This window comes from Akebia trifoliata, chromosome 6 (assembly GCF_017979445.1).
Source record: "Akebia trifoliata isolate Shusen 1 chromosome 6, ASM1797944v1, whole genome shotgun sequence".
NCBI classification, from domain to species: domain Eukaryota; kingdom Viridiplantae; phylum Streptophyta; class Magnoliopsida; order Ranunculales; family Lardizabalaceae; genus Akebia; species Akebia trifoliata.
The window spans coordinates 27,408,713-27,430,221 of NC_141380.1; the positions used below are offsets into that span (position 1 = coordinate 27,408,713).

The 21,509-nt window shown below is 34.7% G+C and overlaps 1 protein-coding gene across 6 annotated transcripts; it reads left to right on the forward strand.

The window, feature by feature from the left end:
* The first annotated feature begins 225 nt into the window (after positions 1-225).
* LOC147400589 (Tryptophan/tyrosine permease) lies at positions 226-19,717 on the forward strand. 6 transcript variants are annotated; one of them, XM_086446328.1, is made up of 15 exons: positions 244-935; positions 1,035-1,075; positions 4,969-5,061; positions 5,620-5,694; positions 7,270-7,319; positions 8,387-8,476; positions 9,397-9,453; positions 12,094-12,163; positions 14,443-14,544; positions 14,919-14,971; positions 15,079-15,144; positions 15,780-15,930; positions 16,037-16,121; positions 17,435-17,563; positions 19,292-19,717. In XM_086446328.1, exons 1-15 carry the CDS (start codon positions 689-691, stop codon positions 19,474-19,476), a joined length of 1,494 nt encoding a protein of 497 aa, XP_086302454.1. In that variant the 5' UTR covers positions 244-688; the 3' UTR covers positions 19,477-19,717. The 6 variants fall into 6 exon arrangements, with proteins under 6 accessions (XP_086302453.1, XP_086302451.1, XP_086302454.1 ...); XM_086446327.1 differs by having other exon boundaries at positions 226-1,075; positions 17,507-17,563; XM_086446325.1 differs by having other exon boundaries at positions 238-1,075.
* Positions 19,718-21,509: the final 1,792 nt, after the last annotated feature.

The window sequence follows — 21,509 nt, forward strand, 5'->3', positions numbered from 1 at the left end:
TTGAATCATGAACCTGATCAGGGTTTTGGGTTTTGTAGGAGATGGATTGAGATGGTGGAGGCGAAAGGGGAGTGGGAAGGTTGAAGAGACCATTAGAGAACTTTGAAACAGTGAAGTAACATAGAGGATTGAAGAAGACGAGTTGAATTTCACAAATCGAGTTACGAACTCGGTGCTTCAATCAAGAGAGGAATCGGGTAGAGTTTTATCAACTATGTGATTTTGCGGAGGCTCGTTGAAGGGTTGGTAGTCGAGAGAATCGGTTGATTTAACCGAACGAATCGGCAACGTTGATTTAACCGAACGAATCGGCAACTAAAATGTGTTCTCATTGATTTCAAACACAGAAGTTTCAAAAATGGAATGAGTTCGGCGTGATTTTAGCCGTGCGAAGGCTTTTCCAAACGGAGTATAAGTCTAAAGAGAAGAAATCAAGCACAACGCCCCTCCCCCACTTAACTCGCCCAATATGTTTGTTAATGAGTCAACTAAAGACTGCTATGAAAAAGAAATCGGCTCCAAATGTCCCTATTTCATCGATATGTTTGGACACTGTTTGTCCAACGACGCTTGAGCGTTAAAAGTCCTATTTGTTCTACTCTGCTCTATCCACAGCTCTTCTCTTGCACACGAACGTTTCATCCTTCAAAAACCCACATTTTTGCCATCAGTTCTCAAGAAATTCGAAATGCGGTTCTCCTCCCTCTCTCTTCACATACCTTCGCTTTTAGTTCCTCACAGAAATTTTCCATCAATCACCCACAATGTTCTTCCTCAAACAAAAATTTACGAAACGTTTCGGTTCCGTTCTTCTTCGTCTCGCCGCTTCTCCTCTACTTCAAAAACCCTAAAATGTTCTTCTCAGAAACAATCCACAGAAGAGTTTGAGAGGCTGTTTTCAAATCTAAATCAAGTCACCTTGAAGAGAGAACCGGGTCAATTCATCGGGATTTCCCAATTTTTTTTTGTTCTTTTTCTGAATTTGTATGATTTTGACACTGAGATTATTAGGGTTTCGATTTTTTTTTTCTCAGGAAGCCTTATCAGCGCTGTATTTCTGGTTGCGGGCACTACGGTATGGATAATTTACCCTGAACTAGGGAGTGTCAATGGCTACCCATTTAACCGAAACCGAACCTGAACCGGAACCGAATACCCCGGTTCCGGATCTCTTTTTACCGGAACCGATTAGAGTCGGGTCTAAAATGGAACCAACCTGATAGAACCGGAACCGGAGTTCTACTCAATGGGTACCCGCGAACAGATTTATTTTGTCATTTTCTTTCCATATATATATATAATTTAAGGTATTTTTTATTTAAAAAATAAATGCATGTAATATAAAATTCTTCAATTTTTCATATAAATTATTGATTGAAACTTAAAATGAGTTACTCTTCTAAAAAATTATTACTTTTAACAAAGATAAAATTTTATTTTTGAAAAAATTAATTATTTTGTATCTTAAGTATAATAAATTATGACTAAGTGAATAATTTTGTTGATAATATGTTAATTTTTTTGAAAGGAATTTTTTTAATAATGATTTGAAATACTTTTTTTTGTCATTCGATTCTTGAGAGCCGGTACCAATAGGTATCAGTTATTTTTGGCGGTTCTGGTTCCATTTATTTTGGAACCAGACCTGACACCAACAAGAATCGGAACTAACCCATTGACACCCCTATATTGAACTCATTTCATTGTTGAGCATGAGCTGTTTTTTTAATGGGTTTAATCAGACCCAATATCTGGCCTGAACAATACCTGTTTGTTGTGGGTTTGAATTGTTGAATTTAGATAACTGCTATTAACACACCAATTTTATTTATTTATTTATAACACACCTATAAAGTATAGACAACTGCTTAATTCTGGATGATTGGTGTGTTGCAAGTAAAGGGATTGGTGTGGCAATAGAATTTCTCTAAATTTAGGAGCATAATTAGATGCATAAAATATGGGCCCAGGGTATCTAGATGGATCCGGTCCAGGTTGGGGGTCTTCGAACATGTATTTAGGTTTGTGGGCCTAGGTTGGAAATTGGGATCTAACCATATCCAGTAATGGGTTGTTAGTTTGGATGTTAAAGTAAGAGCATAATAAAATGCATAAGGTGTGGATCGAGGGTATATAGACTAATTCGGGTCCAAGGGGTATATGGGTCTGGTTGGGCATTTGGATCCGATTGTATTGGCCTACAGGTTATGGGTTCGTATTGCCATAGTAGGGTCATATTGAGATGTAGGGGTGTTCAAAAAATCCGGAACTGGTAATGTCGGTCAATTCGGACCAGTTTTTAAACTTGAAAACCAAACCGATTTCTTTCTTGGACCATGACCAACCCAATGAGTATTGGTTTGGTCTTAGGTTAGGCGTCTGAAATTGAATTGAACCCGAATTGATTTTGCTCCCAAACCCGAACCGAAACCCACGATCTCAATTTCAAACCCCCTTTGACCTAAATTTTTGAACTCCAACGATCTGTTCTGAATTTTTTTCAATAATACCCTTTCCCATTTTGTCTTTTAATGAAAAGACAAGGGTATGTTAGTCTTTTGTATAGTAAATGTATTTATTATGTCCTTAATAAATGCATTTATTATGTAGGTATTGATTGTCAAAGCATTTACTACACAAAAAATTATTTAAATCAAAATACTAAAATACTCTTAGTATTTATGATGTATAAAAGACCAAGATACTCTTACCTTTTTCACTAAAAGACAAAATGGGGAGGGGTATTATTGGGAAGTGAATGTAGTGAACAATGCTAACATCCAATACCACATCCCTCATGAGGTATTGGATGTTAACATTCCCCTTATATATATATATATATATATACACACACACTAGAGTTTGCTCGTGCTTATGGCACGAACATCCTCTCTCAAGTTGAGGGGGCAGAAGCGAAAATAATAAAATTGGAGTAGGTGGTGGCAATTTTAACACGACACGAAATTAATGGGTTGGAGTTAAGTCTATTTGGATTTGGGGTATTATTGGAAAATTTTAAGGTTAAAGGGGTAAAAGATGAAAAATAATAAAGTGGGTTAAAATGGTAAAAGGTGAAATATAGTAAAGTTATAGGGGGTGAAGTGTAAAAGAAATAAAGTGGATCTTACAAAACTATGATTTGATGAGAAGGTGAAGGGCATAAAAGTGATAAAAATAAAGTTGGAACGGTATTATTAAATAATTTTGAGGTTAAGGAGGTAAAAGATGAAAAACAATAAAATAGGTTAAAAGGGGTGAAAGAGGAAATATAATAAAGTTAGAGGAGTGAAAATAAAGTTGAGAGGGTAAAGAGAAAAAAACAATAAAGTGGATTCCACACAAAAGCTTGTGCCTCACAACTGTACCAACTCAGTAGTGCTTATTATGTATATATATAGCTGTTGGGTTATAGATATAGTCGTTGGGACTTGGGAATCGTTACACTAAGTGCTTTTCAAATATTTGAAAAAATGCAATTTTTTCAAATTTTAAGGATTTCGAGTCAAAATCTAGATCGGTTTGAACCCAGTAAATTGGTTTCGATTTGATTTGTGTTACCCGGTTGAACACCCCTATTGATATCCAATTGTATTTGGCAATGACCTCTGGTTGTGGATTTGAATTGTTAAAGTAGGAGCATAATAAGATGCATAGGGTTAGGATCTAGATCAAGTGGGGTTTGGATTAGAGGGTCTTGGAACATGTATTTAGGTAGGGGCGTTCAACTGGGTAACCTGGACCCGACCGAAATCGGATTAATGGGTTTTGGACTGGTTTGGGGCCAAATCAAACCCTAGACTGAACTGATTAGTCTAGGTTAAACCCGAAATCAATGGCCTGAAGGTGAACTCGAAATCGGGTCCAAACCGTTCCAATATGAGTTTTGATTCAAAATCCATAAAATTTGAATACATTGCATTTTTTCGAACTTTTAAAAAGTACTTAACGTCACGCTTCCCAAGTCCTAAAAGCTATATATCTATATAATAAAACACAACTGAGTTGGTATAGTTGTGACACAAACCTTTGTGTGGGACCCACTTTATTGCTTTTTCTCTTTTCTCCCATTCAATTTTATTTTCATTTCTCTAATTTTATTATATAACATCTTTTCCCCTTTTAACCTATTTTATTGTTTTTCATTTTTTACGTATTTGACATCAAAACTATTCAGTAATACCTTTCAAACTTTATTTTTTCACTTTTATTCCTTTAACCCTCTCATCAAACTATAGTTTTATGGGACCCAATTTATTTCCTTTTGCATTTCACCCCTATAACTTTGCTATATTTTCTCTTTTACTTTTTTAACCCACTTTATTGGTTTTCGTCTTTTACTCTTTTAACCTTAAAATTTTTCAATGATACTCTAAACCCAATTATGTTTGACCCAAACTTACTAATTTTTTATCATTTTTTAGTCGTGTTCACGGGTTGTGTTAAAATTGTCAATAATACCCCAAACCCAATTAGACTTGACGTCAGACACACTGCCCACTATACAAAAAATAAATAAATAAATAAATAAATTGAAAAAAGTCGGAACAATCTTCAAGACTGTTAGAATTTTAAAATCAAATTTGTGGGTTTCAGTCCGGGTTGTGTGTAAAAATCGGTTCAGTTATAGGTTCTGTCTGGTTTCAAACACCTAACCCAAGACCAAACCAATACTCATTGGGTTGGTCATGGTCCGAGTAAGAAACCGGTTCCGGAGTTTTAGCAACCCTAAATATGAGTAGGTGGATACGGTTTGGACTTTGGATCCTATTTGGAATACAATCATGTTCGGATCCTATAATGGGGGTGGGATTCGGATCCTACTACAAGTTGCATTTATATATACTACATGAATGCAAATGCAACTTTTGAAACACAAGTATCAAAGTTACGTCATCAATGTCTTTCTATTTATAACTTAATCTATTTCCCTCTACAATCCCGTTTTTCAAATGCCATTAAATTCTATAGGTAGGTGCAGGTATCCTTGCTATTCCTGCAGTGACACAAGAAGCTGGATTTCTGGCCTCTGCAATCACCTGCATTCTTTGTTGGATTTATATGGTAATAATTTAAGTCTGCCCAAATTACGTAACTATCTTGTTTTAGAAAATTTATATTTGAACTTCCCTTGTCTTTATTTTCATTTTGAATATTGGATGATGACCTTATATACGTCATGCCAATTGACCACCTTAACCAATGACATCTTATCCACAGTTCAAAATTCCAGAATTTGTCGACCTATACTGATATTTATCGGCCAAGTCTGATACGAAACATTAATTCCGAAATATTCAATGTTTTGGGAATGTATTGGAACGTTTCGGTCGTGATGGTATCAGTTTTTCTCTTGGTCGAACTATTGCCTTGAGACAAAATTTTAAACCTTGATCTTATCTCTATATGAAATGCAAAATAGCACCATTTGATTGATAGTTCAATCAATTGAGGTGTTAGTTCTTAAAAATGGTAGGCTTTGTGAATCATTGAGGCCTTGCAATTGCCATTAATTTATATTTTATTTTTCATTTTTCTTTTTGGTATAAACTATGAGAGTGATTAGGTTATAACTGACTGGATTTTTTTTGGAAAAATACTTCATCAACTAATTTAATGCAGGTTGTGACAGGATTGCTAATCGCGGAAGTTAATGTGAAAACCATGTGTGAACTTGGTTCTGGCGGTGTTTCACTGGTAATTTTGCATTTTATCCCTGGCTGATCTTTTGATATATAATTCTAATAACTAAACAGTAATTTAATTCCCAATTTAAAACAATACCATATGTATATTACAGTATTTATAATCAAAATGGAAAACTTTATTAATTTATCGACTTGACTTTCAGCCATGAATGGGCAAACATCTTTAGGCTTGGTACATGATACACAATTTGGAATTATTGTTCTGGAGTGCTTTGGGAAAATGACAGATGAAGTACTTATAAATATCCTATAGTTAATTAAATACAGATATTTAAACCATGCTTGTGATGATTTTGAAGTAAAATAAAGAAAGTGCATGATGGTTTTCCTCTTTTTCTCTCAAAACTTGTGGATTGAAGTTTAAAGGTATTATTTTGAAGCTTGAATGAGACTCACTGTTTGACACTCATCCAAACAACTTGGAACTTGTTGTAGGGTTGTATTTGCTGTCCTGAACTGTGTCAGATTTATGAATGTTTGTTAATGGCCACATTTGGTTTTCTCACAGCCACACTTGTAGATGCACAAATGGAATATGGTAGACCTGTTCATGTTAATTTGTTTATTATACTTGGTTGCCTTTTGTTATTTTTGAAGTCTTCCTAAAGATTCATGGGATTTAATTTCATTACCACACTATTGGTTGACTTAGTAGCAATGTTTGCGCTACGGTGTTCTTGGAAAAACCCAAAATGTTTCCCTGCAAAATTGGTTTGAGAGATACATGGAAAACTCTGCCACTTGGTATGAGTGATTATGGTGACCACAATAGATGCTAGATTGCTCAGCTGCTTCAGTTCTCACTCTACTCGATTGATGAGCTGACTGTTCATGTATTCTGAGTATTTTCAATGGTGGCTCCAATGGATGCTAGATGCTGAATTGCATCAGTTCCTGCTCTGCACAATTGGTGAGTTGCCTGCTTGTGGAACCCAAGTAGCAATCTTCTAGAGTTAAAATTTAGCATTCCCACATTCCCCTTCTCTAATTGTTCTTTTTGTCTTTTTTTTTTTTTTGGTTTTGTTTTTTTTTTGTTTTTTTGTTTTTTGTGTATTTTAGAAATACCACCTGTTAAATTCGTGATATTTGGTGTACCCCCTTGACCGGAAGTCAACTTTGCTTTTTCTTGATGATTTAATGGTGAAATTTTAATTTCTACTGACAGACATTGCTTTGAGACGAGATTTTAAACCTGGGCTGGGCCGGTATATGATTCTTCTAGTATGCATCTAAGTTCCTCATTTTTTCCAGTTCGCCATTATCAAGAAAATCAAAATTTTTTATTGACAACTGAATATGAAAAATAAGACATTGGGTGGCCAGACTTGAACAAATTCTCCTGTTAGTAATGTTGGTTGATTTAAAATTCCCGAATATCTGGCGGAAGTTTAATTGGTTAATCATAAAAGGCATACTGTGGAAACTTCTCTATGGCTGCACTTATTGCCTAATTTTGCAATGCTTATTGTGGGGCATTGTGCCCATGGAGTTTTTAGTGCAAGAGCAAAATAATAGAGCACTTGTCCACTAACTACTTAATTGTTGGTCCTGTGGCTAATTTCAGGTCTCAATGGCCATGAGAACTCTTGGAAAATTTGGAGTTCAAATTGCTTGGTAGGTTAATATACTGTTGTTTATACTTCTAAAATGTTCAGTTTTTTATGATATTTTTAGATGACAAATTATTAGAAATTTAGAAGCAAAGGTACACATTTTTTGATCAGAAGTTTGGAAAAAAAAATAACATAGCCATATATTGCTTCATTTTTGAGTTTTTAATTATTTTAGCCTCAAGTTATTTACTAAATTTTATTCTAGGAATTTCTATCTTGACCAATGCTCCAATCAAATTAAAGGAAAATTCTATAAGATGACACTAGACCATCTATACTTTATGGAGCGAACGTTGGATGACCAAGAATCATCATGTTAACAAATTGAGTGTAGTAGATAACTAGATATGAGGCTGTTGAGATGGATGAGTGGAAGGACATGGAAAGATAAAATTGTAAATGAACACATTCAAGAAAATGTAGGAGTTGCACCAATAGGTAATAAACTAAAAGAAAGTTGATTGGGATGGTTTAGGTACGTTCACCGAAGGCTCCCCATTAAGAAGGAATATACAAGTTGAAGGTTTTAGAAAAGCAAAACGAAGTCCCAAAAGAACTTGTATTGACAGATGGTACCAGTGGATATAAACTCAATTTCAATAACTTAAGATGCAGCTTTTGACGTAATTGAATTGAGGAACAAGATTCATTTATCCGAGCCCCGAATCTTTGGGATACAACTTCGATGATGACGATCTTTACGGATTTCTATCTTCGTATTTAAACTAAATTATGTATGAAATTACACCTACATTTATTTGGTCATTAAGGCCAAATTGAATGGTGCATATCGATGTGCACATCCACTAATAAATGATTCATTTGTTGCTTGGATATCCTCATCAGTTTGTATTTACTTTTTTTCCACTAATAAAAGCAGAACGATCTCACCTATCCATTATTTTCAATCTCAAAACTCCATTTGAACATTCAACTAGAATTGACAAATTATGTATCTTTGATGTCATGTTGTTGATTTTATAATGTTTTACATCTTTAGGTTATATTACTTAATTTGCATATGCAGGTTTGCCTTCTGTTGTGACTACGATTTTGTTTGTCTTGCAGCTGGTCTTATATTTTTATACACTACGCCCTTCTAGTTGCATATGTGGCTCGTTCTTCAGACATTTTGACAAATTTCCTCGGCATTCCATTGTAGGAACTACGACTACCTTTCCTATCTTATCTTAGAAAAAGGGTGTGTTTTGTTTTTGTATGTTGGTTGTATTCATGTTTTGGAAAGTATAATTTTCATATTTTTTTTGCATTGGACCCTTTTTGTTGCCTCTGTTGCATGTTTTGGAGATATTTTGAAGAATTTCCTTGGCATTCCATTATAAGAGCTATGAATCTCGGGTTTTGGGGGGGAAATCTAGGTTTTTGTGATGAGATTTATCATGGTTTGAAAGCAGAGGGAGTTATCTCTAATTTTCATCAAAACGTATAGGGGTACCTCAAAATTACCCTTTTCTTGAGGGTCCTCATTCTAGTGGTGTGTTTTTTAGTTTTTTCCGTCTCACTAAAAAAATCTTAAAAAGAAAAGGAGGCATTTTTCAGAGTGGGGTATGGTTATATTATAGGGTATTTTAGAAACAGCTCCCAATAAATTTTGGTGATATTAGGTTTACCATTGAAAAGTGCAAGATGAAGCTGACCCCCCTTGACTGTAAGTCAACGTTGTATTTTTTGATGATTTATGGTAAAATTTTGGTTTTTTTTCAAAATGCTCTCTAAATACTTAAATTACTAGATCAAAATTTGGAAAATATCAAAATTTCACTGTTAAATCATGAAGAAAAAACAGTGTTGACTTACAGTCAAGGGGCGTAAGCCTCATCTTGCATTTTGCAAGGTGGTAAACCTAATATCATCAATTTTATAGGGGGTGTTTATAAAATATCCTATATTATATTCGAGTGGTAAAATGTAATGGCTCTTTTTTATTTAGTTTAAATTATATTTTCGCTTGTAGTATTAAACATTTTTGTGACATTGGTTTTGGGATATTTTGGTAGAGAAAGGTCCCTTTGACATCCATAAAAACCACAACCCTTCTTTGTTTGATAAAATTGCAGATGGGAAAGTGCAACATTGTTTTCATTTGCTTTGGGAGGCATATGCTACTTTGGAAGGTTTGAATTATTTCCTAATAAAAAATTTTATTTCCTTCTCTAAAGTTTAATTTGTGCCTGAAGGAAAATACATATTAGCCTTGAACTTGTTAAATCTATAATTGATTTTATGGGGCTATTTTGGAATAGAAAATTTACCTGCCAATTGTCAACCCTCATTATCACAAAAAGTAGAACATGAGTGGGCAATTGGACATCACCTTGGGAATATTACATAATTGTGAAAATATTGCAAAAACACTAATGGTTTAAAATTTCGTTTCAGTTAGTTTTGGCCGAAATGTTTCGATTTTTCAACTTTTCAGAACGAAACACACATAAAATCGAAATAATCAATGGAACATTGTTTTTTCGGTTAAAAAACATCAATTTCTTTGGTATATCCAAGAGATTTGGAAGAGATGGAATCTGGTAAATACAAATCTAAGAGATCTAGAAGAGATGGAGTCTAAGAATTTCCAAATATAAGAGATCTAAGAGATTTGAAAGAATGGAGCCTAAGAAATATAGATTTGAGATATTTGGAAAAGATGGATAGACAGAGAGAGAGAGAGAGAGAGATTTGGACAACCTGGATCGTAGTCATCGAAGTTCGAGGTAGGTCAACTCTTTTGCTTCTTCTTCTCTCTCTTTTCTTTTGATACAATCACACAAAGAGGGGTTTTGAGGAGATGACTTGCACTTGACCACATTCACTTCTCAATGACTCGTGGATTTAGGCAAACCCCCTGCATATAAAATTTGAGAGACCTGTATTTTCAAACTAATTGCATGTCCCTTGACTTGGGTATCATTTGAAAGACCTTCTAAAATATTTTGATTGTTTCAGAATGTTTTGGTACCGTTTCGATTTTTGAGAAATCCAAAACATCGAGACAAAACGATATGTTAAACCTTGAAAACACTTGCTATTAGTTTTTGGAACATTAGTCTGGAAACTATCTTCAACTTCTAAAGTTGCAATTTTACCCCTATTATATCTACACAGATGGACCTATGTCAGAGAGAAACCGAATGAACCTTTTTCTCTCATTCATTTTAACTTCCCTTATCTCCTTTTTTTTCTTGATGACATTATTCTGTAATGACTCCAGGTTTGTCAATCTCCTTGCTAACAATGAAACACTCTCTTTCCTCTCCTTTTTTTGTTCTCAGTGAACTGACTAAATCACTCCTCTCCCTCATTTTGAAGTTGTTCTTAAGATGTTTTTTTTTTTTTGATAAGTATAATATATTGAAAAAAGAGGGAAAGCAATATACAAGATGCAAGGAGGCCGAGAAAGCTTCACAAAGAGCAACAAAGAACATGAAAACTACAACATCAGTGATTACATATTGAAATCCATCTAAAAACAAAATCATCAAAAGAAATTCCCACGAATTCTATGTGTTATTTGGACCAAAGGTATAAAAGGCCCAAGATCTCCAAGAAACCTGCATGAGAGCTACTAGTCTTGCTGTTGAACACCCTGTTATTTATCTCATTCCAGACCCCCCAATCAATAGTCGATGGTAGCATAGCCCACAAGAGCCGTTTTCTGGTGTGGAAAGCATTACTGGTCCACTCATCTAACAACGAGGAGAACTTATGAGGAAAGACCCACTTAATATAGAATAGATCAAGGAAAGTTGACCAAATATTATAAGAAAATGGGCAATGAATTAAAATATAATCAACAGATTCCCCTTCCCTCATACAAAGGGGACAACAATTGCGAGTGATCCAACCCCGAGCAATCAAGTTATCCAAAGTGAGAATCCTACCAAAGGAAGTCAACCAAACAAAAAATGAGATTTTAGAGGGAACTAAACTGGACCAAATGATGGGTATCGAGAGGGATCTCTTTGTAAGAGGAGTAAGCTACTTATAGAAAGACCTGGCAGAGAATCTCATATCCTTAGCCCTTATCCATTCCCACTTATCCTGTTCGCTATCGTTGAGATGAAACATATGTAAGAGATCAAGGAAAGATGTCACTTCAGTTAGCTCCCAATCATTAAAGTTTCTCTAGAACCCCAAATTCCAAGTAGGATTGGACTTGCTGCGAATCAAACACTGCTTGAGATGTTAGGTATAAAATAGGAATATTTACTGCTCTATCTTTAGAAAAGAATATCGAATGTGTCCATTGTTTGTAAAGGGTCCTCAAAATATTTCTATAATTAAGGATAATATGGTAAATCTTCTTAAAAATAAGGAAAGAAAGATGTAGTAAAAGAAAACATTTCTATATACTAAATCTTTTTAATGACTTAAATGGATATAAGTAGATTTATAACAAGGAAGACTATTAAAAAAAACTATTGTTTTGGTTTAACAACTAAATAAAGTAGTTTATGGGGAAAGAACTTACTAGGCTTCTTTTAGAGATAATGTTTTTACCTGAGATTGTTAAAATAATGGTGACATCATTATACATTTCAAGATGTGCATTACCTCACACACTTATCTATGTTGATACAACAAAAGAGAACCCTAAAAATGTTTCATTTTTACATAGTATGTATGATTTCCAAAGGTAAGTTATAACTTTATTAAGAGATTTTGTAGTTTCCTTTCTATTTACTCCTGCATACTTTGTAATGCAAAAAGTTTGTAGACAAACAAAATATCTTTGACTTTGAATTGTTTTACTGTAGCCAGCGGTTTATTGGTGCTATTAATGGGATTCTAGTATTTGGCATCATCATTTCTTTTATAGCTCTTGTGGTAATTCTCTCACTCGATAAAAGCTCATCCATTCAGTTTTTTGCATTTTTTTTGCCATTTTTTATTTGATAGGTATAAGATTTAAGTAAAAGAAAAAGGAACATACAAGCAGCTGTAGAGGAGCCCTGCCTAAGAAAAAGCAAACAAATACAACTAAAAGGAAAGAAAAACCAAAATGCTATCTACTACGTCAAGTCACTAGCTCCCATCTAAAGACTAAATCGCTGTAGATATGAAGCCAACGAGTACAAATTTGAAAAAGGGATTGAATCAGAAGGGATTGAATCAGGTGTCTTGATCGATTTTTCATCCCACATCACCACAATGCTTCTTTCAGGCAAGCCTACATCTTTCTTTTCTCGCAAATCAAATATGATCCTCTCATCTTATGATTTCAAGCTTTGTTTCATGGAGGGGACTATATTAGTCCTTTTGATTTAAAATAGTGGTTTCCCAAGCCTCTCTCTCTCTTAGTCAGGAGAGGATTTTATGGGCCAAATTTTTGTTGTCTTTGCAAGGATTGTGGTGAGGCGGTAGATTATATTCTTATCCATTGTTCTTTTTCTCAGAAGATTTGGCCTTATTTCTTGTCTCTTTTTGGAGTGGTCAGATGTTTCCCCTCTTCATCTCAGGTTCTAATTCTCTCATGGTTATCGTAGGGGGCTGGGTTTTCTTCCTCTAAGAGGTTGTTGTAGAGTCTTACCCTGTTTTTCATCTACTGGAGTCTTTGGAAGAGAAAAATCATAGGATTTTCAAGTGTAAGGGAAGTCTGTGCATGAGATTATTATTTTTATTTGTGTCTTTTTTTTTTTACTGGTGTAAAGTGTTTAAAGAATTTAGGGGAGTTTTCGTTGATGATTTTGTTGGGAGGTTGGATTGGGTTTGTAACATTTCATTGCTGTAGTGGCTGTGCTTTTTGAGTCCTTGTTGGGTTGGTCTGGCCTTTTTCTAATAATTTTTTTTATCTAGCAAAAAAAGGTTCTCTTTCTTTCTCTCTCATAACCCTCTAGGGATTCAAATGGGGGACCACATGATTCTCTTACCAAACTTAAGATATCTTCGATTAGCTAGGTTTGCGAACTATCTTCTTGGGGTTTCCTGACCCGTCAAAATACGATCAATCAACCTGAATGTGCCAACAGCCACATTGCCTGCTGAATGTTTAGTGTGTCTCCCTTGATATTCTCAATGATCCATCCAATATAGTCTGAAAACCCTGAGCTTCAACCGTATTCCTCCTCCCTAGAGCTTGATCCCAACACCATTCTCCATTTGTAAATAAGAAGACAATTAGGGACATCGGTGGCAATACAGAATCTTTAATTTTCCCGTCGACAGAATGCTTATGTATTCCATAGATCCTTTCATTATTCCCACCATAAATCTAGGGCAGCTGATCAAATTTGGTTTATAAATTCCCTTTTGAAGCATGGTAAATACAGTTGCTTGTGGGAGACAATAATTAGGGACATTAATGGTAAATTTTCTCAGATACAGCTCTCAAGGATACATTGATCTTTTTAGGGTATTTTAGAACACCCCCCCATTAAATTGGTGATATTAGGTTTACCCCCTTGCAAAATGTAAGATTAAGTTTACCCCTCCCCCCCTAGCCGTAAGTCAATGTTGTTTTTTCTTGATGATTTAACAGTGAAATAAAAAAAAATAAATAAATAAATAAAATAAAATAAAATTCTTTCCAAATTTTGATTTAGTAATTTAAGTGTTTGAAGAGTATTTTGAAAAAAAATAAAAAATCAAAATCAAAATTCACCATTAAATCATCAAGAAACTGCAATGTTGACTTATGGTCAAGGGGGGCCAACCTAATCTTGCATTTTGCAAGGGAGTAAGCCTAATATCACCAATTTAACAGCGGGGTATTTCTAAAATACCCATCTTTTTATTATTCCCCCTATACATCTAAGGTGGTTGATCATCTTGGTTTATTATAAGCATTCTCTTTTGAAGCATAATAAAATACAATTGCTTGGGGATCTGAAAAGCTGATTAAACTTTTTTTCTTCAGTAACATATATATTAAAATCTCTGCCATTATCACACATCACCATAATTCTTTATATAACTAGAATGATAAATTAGATTTGGAATAATAATAGGGAAATAATTGCAGTAACATTTGCATTGCCACTCATGTTTCATCAACTTTTTTAGTTTGTTATACACAAATATTATTTTATCTCAATGTTGATGTCTTCTTCTGGCAAGTTTACGGTTGTGCCTGGTAACAGTAAACAAAGCTAAGTATTTTTTCTCAGGGTGTGACCAGTGGGGACCTGCAATGGGATACTCTTTTAAAAGCCAACTTTGAAGCTGTCCCTCTTAGTTTACCCATTATACTACTTTCATTTGTTTACCAGGTAACAAGTCAATTTTCACTAAAAACAAAATAAAGATCAAATTGCAGCTTTGTAACTGTTAGCCAACCAACTACTCCAAAAGACTGATCTCTTGGAGAGGGGGAGAACTATGACTATAAGAGGGTCACGGGGCTTAATCGGTGTATGACAGACCCAAGAGTGGAGGAAAATATGCACTCAACAACCCATGACCTTTATGAACCTAGTGCTCTGATACCGTGTTAACCAACCAACTACTCCGAAAGGCTGATCTCTTGGAGAAGGGGAGAACTATGAATTAAGAGGGTCATGGGGCTTAATTGGAGTTTGATACTCTCAAGAGTGGAGGAAAATATACACTCAATGGTAACTTTTCCCATTTGGCCTCTTTTCAGAATGTAGTACCCGTCCTTTGTACAAATCTTGAGGGAAACCTGTCGAAAGTAAGGTAACAATTCTTATCAATACCCTTCTGATTTTCTATAGTTTTAGTACAAAGTGCTTATATTTGGTGAATTCTTATTATCAATTTCTCATGCTTGAACCTCTGGCTAGGCAGGGTCTTCCTCCTAGATTCTCCAGTCAATCGGATAACCCCACCAGTCCGACTAGCCTTACTAAGTAAGGATTCCACCCTTACTAAGGGTCCTTGGGTTCACCTGTGGCATCCAAAAGCATGATCCGATGTTCAACATTGTAGAGGAAAAAATTCTATCAATTTTCAACAAAAACAAATTCACCGTTGAATTTTAATTTTAAATTTATGAGTTCCATGGAAGTTCAGTAGCTGTCCATTTTCAGCACATTGGATGAAGCCCAAAAGAATATTTTTTTTTTTTGAATTTTTGAATTTTTTTTTCGGATCAGAGTTTTCCATGAAATCTAGAGGGCTGTGGTGTTGGATTGCCAATGTGGTAAGGAAAGTGTTTTTCTTACTCCAAAATCATATTCAAATCTTGGTAACATTTTACTGAATTGAGAATTTAGATGCTGATTAATATCCATGAATCTGGAGAACGGAAAATGATTGTCTATTAAATTCTTCAGAGACAACATACATGAAATTAAGAATAAACTTAACCTTACCTTCCATAAAACCAAGTCGACAAACTATTACTTCCATGAGAAATTGAGAAACCATCAAACACTATGAATTTTACGAAAATTAGCATGGGTATCCATGCTCATTTTCATAATCATCGAGTTATGTATTTTGCATTAGTTCTACTGATAACATAGACTTGTGAACTTTGCAGGACTGCAATTGTTCTAGGCACAGCTATTCCTCTTGTTTTGTTTCTTGTTTGGGATGCCGTGATTCTCGGAACCATTCCAAATCTCGGAGCAGGCACTGATAAAATCATGGATCCATTACAACAATTGCGATCAACAAATGGAGTTGTTGGAGTAAGTGAATTCTAAATCATTCTTAAATGTTTTGTGCTCAAATTTAAACCAGATGAATTAAGTTAGATTAAGAATTTACGCAATAAATCCTTTCTTTTCCTTGCAGCCAATAGTTGAGTTATTCTCGTTCCTTGCAATCGCGACATCGTACATTGGCTTCGTATTGGGCCTTTCCGACTTCCTCTCGGACTGTATGTCTACCTCCCTATATCTGATAAAAACTAGATGTCTGTGATTTGGATAACACTAACAATTATTTACTCTTTACAACCTACATCATCTACCATGTGTGTTCATTGAGTGCTCAATAAAGAAGCCATAGCTTCGATCTGCCATTAGTACACAAATTTATACTGACAAGTTTCCACTATCGGAACTCTTCCCTCTACACTATTATCCGTGTTCTGTTTAGCTATCCAAGGTGTTTACTTTAGTAGATGATTGGGATTGCCCGAATGGTGTGATGTTTTAGATATGGCCTATCGAAGAGGGCACTAATAATGGGATGGCAGAGATCCACACATGGGGCCCACTAGGGTTGTCAATGGATTGGATGGGGGTCGATTTGGTACCGATCTGATAAGTATCACATTGGATCCAGAACTGATCCGATAAGTATCAGATCGGGCTCTTAGCTGATCGGTTTGTTGGATCTCGATATTAAGATCCAAACCCGATCCAATAACAATCGTATCAGGTCCAGGTCGGTCCAAACCTGATTTGATGTACAAAATCAAAATAAATTTTATATATTTAAACAAATATACAATATAATTTATAATATTTTTTAAATCATTGATCCAATAAGATATCTGATTGGGTCCTTATCGGAATATAAATCATTGATCCCCAGACCCTAAGTTATAGATCGGAACAGATCGTATTTCGGATCTGATCCAATCCATTGACAGCCCAGGGCCCACATGGAGATGGGTCAAGGTCCATGGAGATTATCTTTTCCGAAGATTTAACCCAGTCCAATGTTTCTAGCTATACAAAAAGTTGTTTACAAGTTGAAAAATTATCGACTGCCCATTGTGAACTTGAATGCCACATTTGATGGGGTTATAGGTCATATCCTCACAAATATCTTCCTTATAAAATGTAGCGTTTTAAGTTAACACAGTTCATAATTGTTCAACTTATAAACCACTTGTTACAGGGCTCGAAATACGGTCTTGTACATACTGAAAATGGACGATCCCTTACTTTTTCTACATATGCTAGATGCGACATTCAAGTTAAAAGTGAGAAGATTATCCTAACAAAAAACCTGACTTGAGTGTTCTCCACGTCATTTAATTATGTATAAAAAAGGAGATCTAATCTCCAAACCGAAAAAGAGTGATCTCCTTGTTAACCCTATAAACACATGTAACTCTAGATAATCTACAGGCTCTAACCCAGCACTCACACACACACACACATGGATTTCTTGGATTTAAGACCGGGGTTTCTTTTATGAAAACTTATGATACCCTTTCGTCATTTTGGGAATTGCCAGTGTTAAAACTTCCTACTGGTCAGAGCAAGCCTTTACCATACTTGTTGACTTTGTTTCCACCATTGGTGCTAGCATTGCTTGACCCGGAGATATTTTTTAAAGCCTTGGATTTCGCGGGGACTTACGGAGGTATGCTTCAAGCTTTACATTTACCTTTTTAAGCGTTGTGGGTGTGAGCCACAGTGTTTCAAACCATCTGTACTCTGCTTGATATGATTTTTGGACCATCAAGTAGATGGCCCACCAATTGAACAATGTTTCGGCTAAAGGTCAAAAAGAAACATCTCGGAATTTTTCATAACAGTTATGAAACATTCAAAAATCAACATTTTAATGAAATATATATACGGGTGGCATTCGGCAGCCAACGTTAGGGAGCCAACACGTTTATCCTATGTGACTTAAAAGTTTCGGATTGAGCTGATTTTTTGTGAGGATGATCTCTATGGTGAGGAGATCATCCTCACCAAAAATCAGGCGAATCTGAAATTTCTGAGTCCATCAAAAGTGGTTTACAAATTTTTGGTAAAAAATTGAGATTCCACAAATCTAAACCACTTTTAATGGACTTAGAAGTTTCAGATTCTGCTGATTTTTGGTGAAGATGATCTCCCTCACCATAGAGATCACTTCACCAAAAAATCAGTTCAATCCAAAACTTTTAAGCCACATAGGACAAACGTGTTGGCTCCTTCACGTTGACTGCCGAACCTGACCCTATATATATATATATAAGAGGAATGCTAACGTTCAATACTTAATAGAGACGTTAGCATTGTCCAACACTTTTTTTTCCAATAAGACCCCTCATCGTTTTGTCTCTTAGTGAAGAAGACAAGGGGTTATTGGTTTTTTACACAATAAATGCTTGTTTACATAATAAATGCTATGAGCATTTAAGGTTTACAACCATTTATTTCAAGTATAATACATTTTTTCACATTTATCGTGTTATTCGACACCAGTATGTGTGAATCGAGTCTTTGTCTCTCTCTCATTTGAGAACGGCTTCTTAAATATAACTCTTTTATGGAAAAAAATCGAAATGGTTGAAATATTCTTTTCCAGAGATTCGTTGCATTTTTCACGTAGATTCTAGATATCGTTCAAATCTCTATTTTTTAGCTTTTGTAGAGATTCATTGCTTTTTCTGATTATTTTCTTTTTCTTTTTCTTATTTTGGTTTGTTTTGAAATCTTTCAGTCAAAACATTCCAATCAAAATATGTTGATACAACCAGTACCAATCAAAACATTTAAGGGAAAATTACTATTTCGTGAGCTGAATATGATGAAATTCCAATTCTGAATAACTGTTCATTTTAAGTCCCAAAATGCGAACAGTGAGATTGCAGGTTTTTTAAGTGAAGATCTCACAGGTTTAAAGTGAGATTGCTGGTTTATATCGAGAAGATCTAGCTAAAAGTAGTGAACCTGCATAATCGTCACTTGAAAATTGCAAGATTGTCACTTTAACCTGCGAGATCGTCACTTAAAAGACCTGTGATCTTGCTGTCATGTTTTGGGAATTAAAATGAATAGTGAATCGGAATTTCGTCAAAAGTTGATCACGTTTTGGGAAATTTCTCAACATTTAGTTTCAGGACTCCTAAAAAATCAGTACATATTGGCTGATGCATTTTGAGATGTACCATATTTTGAACCATTCTTACATGTGATGCAGTGTCGGCTGGCATCATAACATTCTCTTCAGTAAAATCTGTGATGCTAACAATAAGATCCTGATTTCACTTGCGTGTAGCATGATAAAATCTAATAATAAAAGCCCAATCATCCTTCATTTTCTTTTTTTTTCTTACTGATTGTACTTTTAACATGTTATTTATGTGCATTGTAGTTTTGGTGTTGTTTGGATTTCTTCCCGCGGCTATGTCTTGGCTCGATAGTTACAGGGATCCAACTCAATCTCCAAATCTACCTCCTCCACTGGTTCCCGGAGGAAGATTAACCCTCTCACTTGTGATCGGAGGCGCAGGGTTTGTCATTCTCTCAGAGGTTTTCGAAAACTTCGGGCACCCATAAATACAAAGATTGTCATATGAACTTTGTGAAGCTTGGAAACGTGCTCAAAAGCTTCTCTATGAGATTATTTATACATTTTTTTGTTCTCCATATCTTTTTAATTATCATCGTGGATCATCATTGATGTAATTATATTAGAATAAAATTACTGTTTGTAAGTACAAAGTGGAGGAGTTTGTAATAGAATTGTCTTTTATTGATATGTAATCTTAGAAAGGTTTAAAATCCTTAAAGTAACAAATGCTGTGCAAGTGGTCATTTGGTCACATGTTGAGCCATCCATAAAATGTCTAGCCTAATAAGTAGTATGTACCCTTAACTAAGGTTCTATGTTATTGCAGGTGATTTGTTTCGAGAACTTCTATTGGCACCCCAACTTTTACTTATTACAGCCCAATTAAATTTTCAAAATTCAAATATTAACAGGGTGAGAATATCAGTCTCTCATTTAAGAAAGAACGATAGGTCTGGAATTTTCTTCCCTATGATGGAGAGAGAGATCGAAGAGTGAAGAGTACGAGGATCAACATTAGGAGCTTGGAGTAGACATTGTCGTTGATGTCAAGTTGTTCTTTTTGATGGGTTATTGCGGATAGTAAACAGTCTGTGGCTCTTTTTTTTTTTAATCTTGTGCAAGTATTATGAGGAAAATTCTGATGTAAAAATATAAATTCCTATTATAAATGGAGTGCGTTTACTTTTAGTCAGAAAGCGGTAAACAATTTAAGTGATTGGGTGTAATAAGTAAAAGTTGGGGTGCCAATAGAATTTCTCTTTGTTATCAAGGGATTACGAATTCATTTAGAAAATGAATTGGGTTTAAAATGTATTGAGTCAACTTGAAACTTGACCAAGTCAACCTCAGAGCATTTGATTCTGAGGTGATTTACCCCAAAACTTGATTGAACCAACTTGTCAAGTCAACTCAATAAATAATCAAGTTAACTTCTCAATTCAATTGGACTAACTTGAAAATGCACTGAATCAAGAAATTCAGTCAGTTATATTGATATTGTGAACGAAGTATTTATATTTAATTTAACTTTGTTTGAGTCGACTCACATGTTGTCTGACTTGACTTGACTTGACTTGATGATCATCTAAGTGTGCTTTGGATTTTTCAACCTAGATTTGGGGGTGAGGTTATATAGCACACCAATCTCTATGTAAACATTGGTTTCAAAAGGATTGGTGTGTTTTAAGTAAAAGATGGTGTGCCAATAGAATCTCTTAATATTTGAAGGTGGGAAAATCATCCTCCTAGATTTTTTCCGAGGTGTGGGATTGGAAAACATTTTCCTCTTTTGTTAAGAAATTAAATTCTAGAGGGAAATATTTATTCATATAGCTATAAAATAAAATAAAAAGCCGAAAAAATCACATTTTCTAAGGGAAACCATTTTTCTAATTTTTCTTTTATTAGTAAAGAAATTTATTAAAATTGAAGTTCAAAGAGGCCAACCAAGAAAGATAAAGAAGTGATATAAAAGGAAGACCAAACTAAGACATTAAAAACGTCAAAGAAGACACCTCTAAATTCTTTGTAAATCTTGCACCAGAAAATGATTAAGCTTAAGATTTCGATAATTATCTCATGGAGGTCTTGCTCTTTGTTTAGAAAAATGCATTTAAATTGTGCTTCTTCCACAAACCCCAACAAATGGTAAATAGCAAATATCCCCAAAGAACTTTCTTGGCAGCAACAAAATGCTAAACAAGGAGAAAAAAAAATGACTCCAAACTTTGTGAGCCAATTTATAGTGAAGCATTAAATGATTAACGACTCCCCATCTTTCATACGAAACGTTACGTCATTTCATTTAATACAAACACCTTCCAAAAAAAAACCCTACTTGAATCAAAGTAAAGCCTCGTTAGAAAATTCATAACAATCAAATCACCTCGCAGAATTTTATTTTGTTTACAAATATATATATATTATTTTTCTATGATAAAGATCTTCAGGATGCATCCTAATATTAAAGGGAAAATTACTTAAAAGGACTCCAATGGAGGGTTTTTTTTTTTTTCTA